Source organism: Podarcis erhardii (assembly GCF_964252035.2).
Source record: "Podarcis erhardii genome assembly, chromosome: 8".
Classification (NCBI taxonomy): Eukaryota; Metazoa; Chordata; class Lepidosauria; order Squamata; family Lacertidae; genus Podarcis; species Podarcis erhardii.
Window position 1 is genome coordinate 82,161,262 of NC_138499.1, and position 14,114 is coordinate 82,175,375.

At 41.2% G+C, this 14,114-nt stretch overlaps 2 protein-coding genes across 10 annotated transcripts in view; one reads left to right on the plus strand and one right to left on the minus strand.

Annotated features, from left to right (window-relative positions):
- The window catches only part of MAJIN (membrane anchored junction protein), a 267,643-nt gene that overhangs the window by 158,238 nt on the left and 95,291 nt on the right, over positions 1-14,114 (plus strand). The gene's annotated exons all lie outside the window — the stretch shown is intronic.
- SLC12A7 (solute carrier family 12 member 7) overlaps positions 1-14,114 on the minus strand; it is a 99,845-nt gene that overhangs the window by 32,600 nt on the left and 53,131 nt on the right. For all 5 annotated transcript variants that reach the window (XM_081872609.1, XM_081872610.1, XM_081872608.1 and 2 more), the window contains exons 5-9: positions 13,211-13,265; positions 7,524-7,654; positions 6,347-6,573; positions 5,094-5,305; positions 3,866-4,033 (exon numbers count right to left, since the gene is read on the minus strand). In XM_081872609.1, the coding sequence (XP_081728735.1) occupies positions 3,866-4,033; positions 5,094-5,305; positions 6,347-6,573; positions 7,524-7,654; positions 13,211-13,265 (793 nt within the window). The remainder of the gene's footprint in view (positions 1-3,865; positions 4,034-5,093; positions 5,306-6,346; positions 6,574-7,523; positions 7,655-13,210; positions 13,266-14,114) is intronic.

Sequence of the window (14,114 nt, forward strand, 5' to 3'; positions counted from 1 at the left end):
AAAATTATTATTTTTAAAAAGATAATTAGTTGATGATTAGTTTGCTAATGCTGCAAATGTTTTCTATGTATTATGGTTTTCCAATAATAAAGAGAATAATAATAAATAATAAATCCAAAACCAGCAGCAGAAAAGTACTGGCAGAAGCAGAAAATATATTTTAGTGCAAATATAAATTTAGGATAAAAGAGCTATGTTTTGAGAACAATATTTGGTGATACTCAAATACAGAAACTATAATTATCTGTAGTCAATGTCTCCTTTGTGGACACAGACATATGAACATAATAACGACCTTGTTTGATACATTATACAGCCCAGGCTGTTGGAACTGAGAGAAGAATATATTTTATCATATTATGAGGCAAAACTACACTGTAGCAAACTTCTAGCAACAAGTCTACAATCCAGTCTGGCAAGGCTAAGAAGCAACCACTAAAGGCTTGCCAAAATGAATGTTTCTTCACTATTTTACAAGCAAGCTTCACTCCTGAAGAAAAGACATATAAACCAAAAGGTTCAAAACACAGTCTACCTCTATACTTTGAAAAAGGTGAAGAAAAGTGTTAGGACCATAAAGGAAAAAGCGAAGATGTCAGTACAAAAGTTCAGCTTGTGCTGTACAAGAGACTTCTATGGAAGAGTTCCAGCAATACTTTTCAGCCAATTAGCTAATATCAGGACATGGATGACCTTAGCAAATGTATTATGTCCCAATAGTATTCATTACATGAGAGAACAAGTTCGGACAGCTTCTTCCATTTCTTGCAGGAATCAAAGCAACACAAAGGAAGACAAAGCCCTTATTTTTATAGACATGGAAAGAGATGCCAACAAAATTCCAGTTCATTCCCTGTTTTGGCAGTCATACTAAAATAATATGTTCTATCTCATCTGCAGGACTTGTTCATATTGCGTACCCAAAAATACTCCTCTCACGCCAAAAAACCCTAAATGCTGAATATACTCAGATTTTCACACACACACAAATTCTTATTTCTTTGTTCTTACTAAATTAAACGCTTCACTCTGAGTTACACATTTGAATCCTGAGTATCTGAACTCAAGGCACTGTGTTACCTCCAGGACAGTCCAGAGAACAGGATTGAGAGAGTGCCCTTCAGCCCCTGGGGGTTGTGCTGTCATGTGCTGCAAGGAACAATTCTTTTCCTAATACTACTTAATATCAGAATTAAGATTCTGAGAGCGCTCATTAGGTGGTTTGGGACCAGGTGTGGTCAGTACACTGATGACACACAGCTCTATTTCTCCATGACATCTGAATCACGGGATATTGTGTGGGCCCTGGACTGGTGTCTGAACAATAGATGAGTGAAAAGGAACCATTGGTTCCTACCTGAAACGTAGTTCTTGATGCTGATAGAAGCTCTTCAATCTGAGATTGCAGCATCACCTTGTGATGAAGGCAGGAAATAACAATTTAGGGAAGTAGAATGCTCCCAGCATGCAGTTGCGTTCTCACTAAGCTCTACCAAGTCAGTCTAGGAGGAACAACATTGTCTAAAATGTAGGAAACCCACTTCCTTTAAAAAAAAAAAACCTACGAAAAAAATAGTACTTTAAAATTACCTAAAGCCAGGAAACTATTAATAATAACTACTCATCAGATATGAGCCCAGTGCTTCTATCTCTGTTGCTAGTGAAGCTCATTAATCCAGGACATACTAAATGCTCCAGATGTAGGGTGGGAAATTGGTAGCAACCTAATTATTGGCAAAGGACCTGCTGCAGGACCCTCTGACCAAAAGGTGCTTCAGCATACCTGCATACCTGCCTGTCTTGTAATGTCTGCTGAATGAGTTTAGTGGCTGCTCTGCACTGACAGAAAAGGCAGTGGAAGCAGCTGCTGTACTCGCTGAGTGAGTAGTTATCCCAGCTGGCACAGGCAGTTTCTGAGATTCATTGGCTGGGGAGATAAAAGCCCTACTCCATCTAGATCAGGCTTCCTCAACCTCAGCCCTCCAGGTGTTTTGAGACTACAATTCCCATCATCCCTGACCACTGGTCCTGCTAGCTAGGGATCATGGGAGTTGTAGGCCAAAAACATCTGGAGGGCCGAGGTTGAGGAAGCCTGATCTAGATGATGTTGCATTAGTTACTTTCTTACCTAAGTAAGAAGGAAGAAATGAGACAAAAGAATGCCCATTAATCTAAAGCACTGGCTCTATACCCTTTAAGGTCCTGTGGACATCTGTGGAATGCCCCATCAATTCCAGTTGGTGAGCAGCAGACAGACAAAAGATGGGCAGGACTAATTACTGCTTTCTATGAAATTTAGATGCAACTTTCAAGAAAGGTCTCTTCTTGCCTCCATGAAAAATACAGAGGTGATTTACAGCAGAGAGGGTGAGCATTCTACTTCCTAAATTGTTGTTTCCTGCCTTCAGCGCAGACACATGGCTCACTGCATCCAATGGCATCCAAACGTAGGCAAAAACTAGCTCCTCCACCTCAGGAGATCTCATTTGTAACAGTCACATCAGTTTGGGCAAAGTCATCTTTCTGGTTTGCCATCTTGATTCAAAACAGCATCCACTATCAAAACAAAGATGAAGACTGCTGCCTCCATCTCAGGAGCTCTCATACCAAGTTGGGTGACAATATTTTGAGAGGCATCCACATCAACACAGTTGTGATCTGTTACACCAAATCGGGCAATAGTACCTTCAGAGTCGTCCAATTATGTGCAGTTTGGACCTGTAGCACCAAATTGGACAAAGTCACATGAAACTGGGTGATATTTTCAGCAGCATCCACATCAGCACAGCTTGAGCCTGTCACACCAAACTGGGCAAAGTCATGTTTTGGTCCGCTATCTTAATTCACAATGGCACCTGGCATCCAAATGTCAGTGAAGACCACCCCCACAACCTCAGAAACCCTCATGTAGAGTTTAATGATACCAACTCGACTGGTGTCTGAACCCATAGAGAACAGGCGGGCAGACAAATATACAGAGAGACCATTTTCCAAAATATATAGTAAATTTTTGTAAACCATTTAGGTTGTTGTCTTTCTTTTAACCAATCAAGAAGTAGATACATTTTGTTAAGTAATGAAGAAATTATGTGAGTAGTGGAGCAGAACTGAAGGCCTTAACTGAACAGCCTCACATACCACTGAATCTCTGACCTGGATAGCTCGGTTCAGTTAGGGACCCCAAGGAAAAATTGCTATGTGCCTCTCTTCTTACTCCCATTCCAGGAAGCCATGCAATGTCTTAAGAGCTCCAGGGACCTGAAGGTTCAGCTGACTCCAGCTCCACATAGCATCTGACCCCAGGAAGCCCTGACAATCTGATGCCAAAGACAATCTCTGTCTCCTTTTCTCACACTCCAAGGCACTTCTCTTTCTTATTTCATTTCTGTTCCCTCCTTCCCATTTTTGTTTATAGTTAACCTCACTGCTGCTAACAGCACACACTTAACTCTCCATATACCAATAAGGCTGTACATATCTGTCTAGCATCTCTTGCCACCCATCTGCAGATAAGCCACCAGTATTATCTGAATGCTGCTTGCTTAACCACTATTTTTTGTTCTGTAATAATCTACACAATTGCCACAATCTTTCTATTTTGCAATGTAGTACATTCTTTGATTCTCAACTCTTGACTGTTGTCTGATTACCCCATGTGTTAGTAATATTACTGTGTCTAAACTAATTATCTCATTATAAGTGCTGGCAGAAAAGAAATTTACATGCACTTTTTTTTTACATGTATGTGCAACTAGGACACATAGAGCTGAGTTAGGCAAATTAAATCCAATATACAATTATAATCAATACACAGAGAATCACTTCAGTTGTGAGACAGAGAAAGGGGGGGGGAGGGGAACTATACCTGTCACAGATGGAAAATAAATTCCTACTAGCATGGTGAAATAGGTCATGATATCCGAATACACATAGTATTTAATTTTCGCATCTGTCTCTTCTAAAACAGGAACTGATGGCTGATCCTGTTTCTCCACAATTGCAAATTTGTCTCCATATACACTCCACAAATTATCTGTGAGGAATAAGAACAAAAGTTTACTCACTCAGGCCAGCTCTAAACATATATGAACACTAACTCATGCAAATCATTCACTCTTCCTCAAAATATGGTTCTCTTATCAATAAGAAAACCTTATTCGTTTTGACCACTTGAAGTTTCTGGGATATTACTTATCCCAGAATGAAGATGTTTATTAGGCTGAATCCTAAAATGTAATATAAACAGTTCATTTTCACTTGTAAAACTGGCAACACTGATCTGTATGGCCAATAATTTGTGTTCTTTTTTCTTTTTCTTTTCATGAGAAAGTGCATATTATGTGGCACAAATAAATCATTCTGACAAATCTGCATAAAAGTAATGAAATGGACTGCAATGGAGAAAAGGTGCTGAGGATACTCCTTGCAAGGATACTAGTTTGTCAAAATAAAAATAATTTTAAAAAATAGACTAATATAAATAAATAAGAATAAAAATGTGCACCCCACCACCGAGACCATTCCATTGTATCCATCCAACCTCCCAAAATTTCAACACCTCTTGCAATGTTTTGACCCCCTTCCGTTTCAACAGTACAAATTCTACAAACACTTTCCATATCTCCTCAAAATCATTTCTCCTGCATATTCCCCGCCTTACCTTAATGGCACATGTTAATTTATCGTTAATAGCTATATCCCACACCTCTTTATACCATTCTTCCATTTTATATTCTAATTGTCCCTTCCCCTTTCTAACTATAATCATTCGTGCAGCTGCCAATAAATTTCTGAGCAGGTCCTTCGTAGCCTGCTATGAAGGATATTAGTTAGTCTAGGGCCGGCACTGAACTAAGGACCAGTTCATATGGGAAGTGTCATCTGCACATGCACAAGCAACCCTGGCAAACTGGGCAATCGCAACAGTCTGAAGAGAATGTGTTCGGGCAGCAGTAAGTACAAACTGATGCTACAAAGAGCAGGAGTTAAAAGGCTTCCTTACTATACTCCTATCAGTAGAAAACATTTGGGTTACCTAGTTTCTGCACATGTGGTTAAAGGTGCAGTTGTCACTTCACAAGATGTAAACTCACCAAGTAAGACTCCACTTGCGACTCCTGGAATCCCCTGAATTTCTGTGACGTTGTTTAGAATGAAATATTCATCACAGGTGGCATTTAATAGCGGGCTACCACAGAAATTTTCCCACAGCTTGGTAGTCACTGTCATATTGTTTTCTTCATAATATTTGACACAAGGAAAGTCAGTATCTCTTACTAATGTACGATTTCCAAGGAGGCAAACGCTAGAACACAAAATAAAAATCAATCAAATGCTACACGCGATTTAACAAATTTTTATCATTTGATTTAACAAGTATGTTCAAGCTAGGATAACTGTAGTTATATAGTAAAGTCAAGAATGCTGCCCCATTTGGGAAAAATGTATTTTCCCCCTAGCAGAGAATATGCATTTTGAAAAATAAAGACTTTTTAGAAACGTGCATGTTCTCACTTCCACTTTAGTACCTGCCTGTTCATCAGTACATGTGTTCAACAATTAATGAAGTCATGTAAAGAAGCAAGTTAAGTGAGTGATGTCTGGCACAAAACCTACATTTAAGTGCACATGAGTATATTTGCACAGAAGTATTTAGCCTGCCCTTCTAAGGAGAGGCATTTCCTCAGAAGGCTTACAAGTTGTTAAAAATCACAACATCAAAAAACCACCACCATCAAGAAAAACACAGCAGAGAAAGGAGTAACATATAATAAAACACAACAGGCTGTATCCAACAAAATGGCAGTTCCATTCGCACAACAAATTTATTTGCAGACAACGGAACTTCCTCTCCCTCTCCTATCCCTTCAAGCCCTCTACACACTCACTAAATCTGCTCTGGAGGATTAGGAGATCCTCCGGAGCAGATTGTGGGGGCACAGGGGAGAGGACAAGAAATGGTAGTCCCACTGTGCAAGCAGAACTCCACTCGTGCGGCACTGTCTTCAGATAAAGGATCGGCTGGCTGGGCCTGCTGGAATAAGAAGTCTTCATCAACTGGCAGAAGACAACTGGAGAGGAAACCACCCCAACTGTCCCCACGATAGGAGCATCAAGCTCTTCCTTTCTCTCAGTCCCTGCCAAGCTCTCCAGATTCAGCTTAGAGTGTCTCCCAGCGACACTAATAAAGGACATATGAGTTTGGGAAGGTTCTGATGACTCAGGGGGCTCACTGAGTTCAGGAATTCAAATTTTTGCTTCAATGTCTGAACCAAGTAGATTCCAGATATTTAAAGCATGCTGTAATAATAATCACATATCTAAAAAAAACTTATCCTTTACTTACGGAAAGATTGGTGGTTCAAAAGCAGTTTTAATAACCCCAGCATAAATGGCAAAAATTGAAAGAATTACACAAGCCAAAAAGACGAGGGCAAGCTTATTGACGTATTTGACGCCCACAAAAACAACGAGGGCCATCAGAGCAAGAATGCATGTCCCATAAACTCTCATGTTGTTTAACATGGCTTCCTCACCGCCTTCAAAAATAGCAGCATTGGGGGAAATGTATTTCTATAAGGAAAATAAATATCAGACAGCTTTTAGCACGTAATTCCAAGACAGTTAACTTTCAGATCACTTAAGTAATCAAAGAACAGCAAGACTGTTACCTCAAAAAGTTAGCTTTTAAAACAAAACTGGGGGAAATTAGTACTTGACAACCGTTTCATCATTTGTCAAATTAGGATTTTTCTTTTATTTCAACATGGTTTTAGAAAATAAAACTTGGAAATATAATCTGAAAAATATCTGTGCAAGTTAATCTATTTATTAAGTTTGCATAAAAGTGCTTATAGGCAAAATATCTGTGAAGCAAAATCATATATCAGGTGTGAGTAACATGTGGCCCTCCAGATGTTGCTGTGACTCCATTCTCCATCAGCCCCAAGCAGCATGGGCAACACTCAAGGATGATGGCCAACATCTGGAGGGTCACAAGCTCACCAAATCTGGTTTAAATTATTCATGCATCACAGCAAGCATCATTCTTTTAAAAATGAATTTCTTCTGTGTAAAAGAAGAGGATAACAGCTCTCTTTAAGGTAGTTCTTGCCGCCAGCAATTTTCATAAATGCATGCATGGTACACAAGTATGTGTGTGCACATGAGATAGTACATATATTGCCCAATTAAATCAGGGAAGTCTTTTAAAAAGTAAATGTTTTTATCTAATACTTAAATACTGTCATCCCAATTTTAATTATTATTATTAATTTGATTTCTTATCAACCCTTCACCATAAGGTCCCAGAGTACGGTACAAAATAAAAATACAATATTATGGTCTGTGCCCCTTCATTTCAGACAGTATGTTATTCCATAAATAAAATTCATTACGGACATGTACTTTTCCAAGTCTCATGGCGCTCTCTCTCTCTCTCTGATGTTTTTAATAAAAACAGTATTGTAGTTTATTAGAAAGCAGGGGATGTGTAGTTATCAGCTTTTTAAACGACAACTTACCAGTAGAATTTCAATTGTGCCAAGAATATACATAGCCCCTGCAAAAGTTGTGCCCAAGTAAAAACAGATTCCCACAGCTCCACCAAATTCCGGCCCTAATGATCTTGAGATCATGTAGTATGAGCCACCAGCTGTGAAATTAACATCAATGAAACACACATTAGCATAATACTTAATGCCACAAGAATATTCAAAACATATTTACACTGCTTCATTTATTCAACCACTAATTTCTATACAGTATAAAAAAATGGCAAACAAATGGCAAACAAACATAACTCAACAATAATATAGTTTTAAGAAAGGCTTGATGTAGTAGGAGATGGTGATTCCTCCATCATGTTCAGGTCCACGGCTCATTTGCAGACCACTGAGCGCAGACGCGGATTTCACCCTCTTGTGTGCATGGCACCATGTGTTCACATGTTTATCAGGCAGTGAACAGTGGTTTGGCAAAGGTAACACAACAGGAACAGTAGGTATTGCTGGAGTTACAGAGGGTTGGGACTTCATGGGTCGAACAGATAAAGCCACAAAGATCTAAGTAGGAACTGAAGCAGGAGCCAAAGACACCAGCGCAGAGAAGAAACTAGAAACTATAACTGGCAGCTCTTTAGGTATATCACCCAAAAGATTTGAAGTAATATCTGAGGAATCAGGTGAAGCTATGTTTACAAGGAAACAGCGGCAGCAGTTGGGCTATGTTATGAAACAGGCAACAAATGCTTGCATGGATCGTTACTAGTCACGGGCAAGGATACTACAGAAAGATTGAGAGGACCAGGCTGAAGCAAAACAGAGTAAGAAAGTGAAGGATCAGGTGGCACAGAAATGGGGAGAGGCTGGGGAAGGAACCTCAAATCCCCAAAATCAATCTTCAGAGAAGACTCCACAAGGACTCAGGGTGCACAAAAACTTCAGGCAGAGCCTCTTCATCACAACTGGTTGAAAAGAGAAATGGGCAGGAAACTTAACCAGACTCTGGTGGCTCACCTTAAACACAACACCTTTGGCAACGGCAGTGCCCTCAGCCACAGTATCTGGGATGTAATGGAGGGCGGCAGCTTCACCAGTCCCCTTGTTCCCCCCACGCCAATTGGGCTTGGCGCCCACGATTGCAGAGGTTGACACCATCAGAGGAGGGTGATGCTTATGAGCTGATTTATATGTTGCCTTAAGGGCCTCAGCCTTCAGCAGCTTCCTCTTGTCCATGGCCCAAGACTTCCACAGAGCTACTGCAGCTGTTGGCCTGGAGCTAATGGAGACCACCAAAAAAATGAAATAAAACAGAGCTGCAGTGATTGCTGAACCAAAGATTTGTGGAAACAGCAGGGGGGTCCCTTCCAACTCTACAATTCTATGATTCTATGAAATGCCATGGGCTGGTGCGGCTGATGGCCTGGAGTTCTAGTGAAGCTCAGAAAACGGCAGGCAGGAGAAAAAAGCATTAAAAATTCGGCTCACACAACCCACAGAACACTACACTGCTTGGATGAGGAAGGGAAAGGACACTTCAACCCCCAAACAGGCTATAAAACAAAGGAAGAGGGGAGTTCACTTTAAACTAGGGACAAGGGACAATACAAAGAGGGAGAAGCAGAGTTTAAAGGGCAGGAAATTGTAAGGCATAGCGTACAGCACACACAAGAACGTGCCCACAATCACACATAATATGCCCAGAAACGAAAGACCAAGGACCACAAATTCACTAGATCCCCCCCCCACAAATAATATTATGAACACAACCTCCCCCCACAAAAGCAAGCACAGAAGCACACCAAACCACAAATTCCAGAAACTACAGCAAGCTCTCGGTAGTGGCACCCACTCTGTGGAATGCCCTCTCATCAGATGTCAAGGAAAGAAACAACTCTCTGACTTTTAGAAGACACATGAAGGCACTCCTGTATCGGAAAATTTTTAATGCATAATATTTCACAATGTTTTATGTGTTATAAGCCGCCCAGAGTGGCTGGGGAAACCCAGTAAGATGGGCAGGTATAAATAATATAATTACTGCACCTGTTTTACTTTTGTGATCACAACCTTATGCAGGTAGGTGGGTGGGATAAATAAATAAATGGAGAGCCAGGGAAACCCACTGTTCTCTACTCTCCTTTATTTCCCATCACCACCCATGTACCCAGCAGGTTTTCCTCATTTACTGGGCTTTGGGAAGGGAGCGGGAGGTCTCTGACAGCATCTCAGAGACCTTGTGCCCACCTTTCCAAAGTTCAGTATGAGCCACCTTCCTTACTGGCCTTTGGGAAGGAGGTGAAAGGGCTCTGGGGACACCCCAGAGGCCAGCAAGGAAGGCACCTCCATGCTTACCAGACTGCAACAGATTCCCCATCCTTGATATTAGAGAATACACTCCTTGAGATTATCAGAACTCATATCATTTATTTATAGTTCAAAGCCAGCTCTTTGAATTAGAAATAGACTGGTAGGCAGTGCAGCTGCTTCAGAAAAGGAGTAGCATGATAATGCCATCCTAGCTATCAATCGTTTGGGCAAGCAACATTATGGACCACCCAAAGTTTCTGGGTCTTACTTTCTTTAGAATTTATATCATAGCTGAATCCACCAAGGTTTGTTCTTGGCTTACTGAACATTGCTTGTAGGAGCCAAGCAAACCACAGTTCCTGGTTCAGATGCAACGCTATGCCAAGGATTACAGTTGCTTTCCTCCATGTGCTATTGAGGAGATGACACACAGCCCAGGTAAAGCAACGTTAATGGTTTAATGTGAACTTGCCTACTATGACATGAGAACTGGACCAGTGGAGAGGCCAGGAAAATGCAATGGGAGTTTTTTGTTTTAAAATATGCATTCCATCATTCAGACATTAGTATGGTTGCCATAATTCAGTCTCACAAATCTGGGTTGCCTACTATACAAATTATTTTCCAATTAGGGTTGAGAAAGGGTTAAGCAACCTGCTTCCTGTTGATATCCCACTACAAATCGCCCCAGATGCTTGGATTTTTTATACATTTGTTGCTCCGCCCCTTTTTGCCTCCAGCTCCACCAACCACTGGCATATGGCCCTCAGGTGGTTTTCCAAAAATGCATTCGGCCCTAGGCTGAAATAAATCCCCCCTCCTTTGTAATAACATGTCATTCTATTTTTTTTGCATGGAAACTCCTCATTACATTCCTCTCTGCATGTAGTCTGGAACTTTTTCTCTTTCTTTCCCCCCATCTTAACATGTTTAGTTGGCATTTTTACTTCTAACTAAATGTACACTACAATAGCAATCAACAATGCAGTGCTTTGCATGTCTACTCAGAAGTAAGCCTCACTGCGTGCCATAGGCCTTATTTTCTGCCAAGCGGGTACAGGATTGCAACCTCAGGCTGCTTAGACATGGATAGGATTGTACTGTTACTTACTAAACACCATGCAAGCTTTTCTAAACTTACTAAATTTTATGCAAACATCAATTCTTTCAGAACATCAACCATTGTTTCTCCTTGTTCATTGTACATTAGCATTGGTGATCAGGAGATTCATGGGGGATAGTGTGATTGTGATTTGTGGTTAGGAAAGGAAAGACAGAAAGTGTGCAACTATCTCAGGCATCTGAAAAAGTGGATTAATTTGGAGACTCACAAGAGGAGCCTCCCTCTCCCTGCCCTCCTTACAGAACATGCAGCATGAAAGACAGAAGCCTGGTTTCTTCTACAGTGGTGCCCCGCAAGACGAATGCCTCGCAAGATGAAAAACCTGCTAGACGAAAGGGTTTTCCGTTTTTTGAGGCGCTTCGCAAGACGAATTTCCCTATGGGCTTGCTTCGCAAGACGAAAACGTCTTGCGAGTCTTTTCCCTTTCCCCCCCTTTTTCTAAGCCGCTAATAGCGCTAATCCGCTAATAGGGATGCTTCACAAGACGAAAAAACCGCTAGACAAATAGACTCGCGGAACGGATTATTTTCGTCTTGTGAGGCACCACTGTAACTTCAAATGAAGATTCTTACCAAAAAAGATGCTATCAACTCAGTACATAACATTTCCTTTAAAACTGATGCAGCGGCATGTGCTGTTTTAGGATATCAAGCAGGTGTGAAACAAAGAGTGACCATTAATAAGCCCCATGCACATTTGCCCCCAGGAATGCAGATAGGAGTGTGTGAAACAAAGGTCAGACACGGACTTTCACGTTATTTGCAATTTCTACTATTTAACCTGTTGCATCCCTAATGCTCTGTGTCAAAAATAGATTCTTAACAAGGAGACAGAAGAGGGCAAGAGTTTAAGAGTTGACTTGGTATGGTCATGCGATGCAGACATGCAGGACAGTGCAGCATAAGGCTTCTGTAAGCAAGCGAGTGCTGAATTTGGGCTAGAAAAGCATATCAGAAAGTGACCAAATGGGGTGAGATAGTGGTGGATTTGGGGGGCTGGGGGAAGTAGGAGGCCTTTCCTCAAATGTAAGGCGTTTCCTGCAAACCTGAGGGGGATCCCTCCCTATATGCAAGAAGCCATACTTGCCCCCTTCCTTTTTCTGAGAGTGATACCCTGCACCTAACAGGGACCGCATCTAAAAGCAAACAATATCTGGAACATTGTCTCAGAAGGTAGCAACTAAAAAAGCCTAGATAATCCACTAACAACAAAGGGTTCCTGCTGTGCTCTGCTCTGGCTAATTGGCTAACAGTTCTTAGATTATAAAACAGTAGGTATCAAGTAGCACTAAGGAAGAGATTGGAAAGGCTGTGGCTGGAATAATAACTGCAGCTTCACTGTTCATAAATCAAGGAGAACGAAGGAAACACTGGAGGAGAATTCAAAGGTCAGAAGCAATCCATGATCTGGGAGATTGTTTAATGTTATAAGATTTATTAATTCGTTATGACAGAAAATGCAGTATCATGCTGCACATTTAGCACTTTGCCTGTGTTTTAACAGAAGTGGCTTGCTTTACAGTCTCATTAAGCAACCCTACCCACAGATATATGTAGGCAAGTGCCATTGTGCAGCTACAGACAGGGCTGCATTTCTAATGTTTCCTGCCAGCATAAATGTGAATGCTATTTGGTTGCTACGTATCAATTCAAAGAAAAATAGTACCAGTATCAAATTTCTTATAGTGACAGCCAACACACTGTCTGAAAGCACTGCAGAATGCATGTCTACTCAGAAGTAAAAACGAAGTTTGGCTGCAGCTCATGGTCACGGTTAAATTACATTTGTGGGCTGAAATAGGTGCCCCATTTCTGATAAAGTCTCTTGTGTACGCTGTTTCGCCATTTCCACATGCAAATTGGGGAAGAGATACAGAAAGGCTTAGTTAGCTACAATGCTGCTGCCGTTGCTGTAAGAGCAGCAAAGGTAAGGCCTTTGCAGACACACCGGCAGACACCCCCCCCCACCTAGTCAGGTGCAGGCAGAATTGCAGGCACCTTGATATAGCCAGTCCTGTTCCATCCTCAAGAAAGCAGGCAAGAAGAGAGAGACCGGAACAAGCATCATTATGGGAAGAATGCCAGAGCCTTTCCTTGGTACCTACCCCACTGACAGACCTAGGAAATGTGTGCCTGTGCCCAGAACAGCAGGAGATACTTTGTTGTCCACTCCTCACATACCCACTTCATCATAGTGAGAAGCATTTCATCTGTATTCCATTATCATTTAGCATGTGCACTAAACATACTTTTAATATATAAGTAAAATTTGTAATTACCTGGAACTACACCATTTGTTGCTATTGCACTCATTGATATTGCAGTTAGCAGAGTCTGCAAAAAAAACAAGTGATATTGGAGAACGTTACTAGCAAATTTAAGAAACCACAGCTGACGACAGTTAGTATAGTAAGAGCAGAAGCTCCCAGCACATTCAAGGGTACAGGACCCATGAGTTAAATCTTTATAAAAAGCAAAAGATGTATGCATTCAAGTACAAGAGAGCACTAAAACTATTGATCCATATGAAATACCAGTGGCATCTCCTTATTCTTGCATCTTATGTCAGAAATCATGCTTTTGCAATAGTATATAAATTGGTGAAGACACTGTAGTTAAAATGGTTCAAGTGGAAATAAGAACCAAGGCATAAGTTTTACTGGTCACTTTGGGTTAAACCACAGAGCCTAGGAGTTGCTGATCAGAAGGCTGGCAGTTCGAATCCCCGCAACGGGGTGAGCTCCTGTTGTTCGGTCCCTGCTCCTGCCAACCTAGCAGTTCGAAAGCACGTCAAAGTGCAAGTAGATAAATAGGTACCACTCTGGCGGGAAGGTAAACAGTGTTTCTGTGCACTGCTCTGGTTTGCCAGAAGCGGCTTAAGTCATGCTGGCCCCCATGACCCGGAAGCTGTATGCCGGCTCCCTTAGCCAATAAAGTGAGATGAGCGTCGCAACCCCAGAGTCGGTCACGACTGGATCTAATGGTCAGGGGTCCCTTTACCTTTACTGACTCAACACATATTACTCTTCATTTATGTAGCACTGGTATAAACAAAGGCTCAGACACAGGATTCTTGGTGTAGAAGTGAGAAAGACTAACCATCACCCATGTATCCTTTTATCTACCTACTAATACAGCAAAGAGAAGCTATTTATACATATCTATATCCCATTCTTCCTTTCA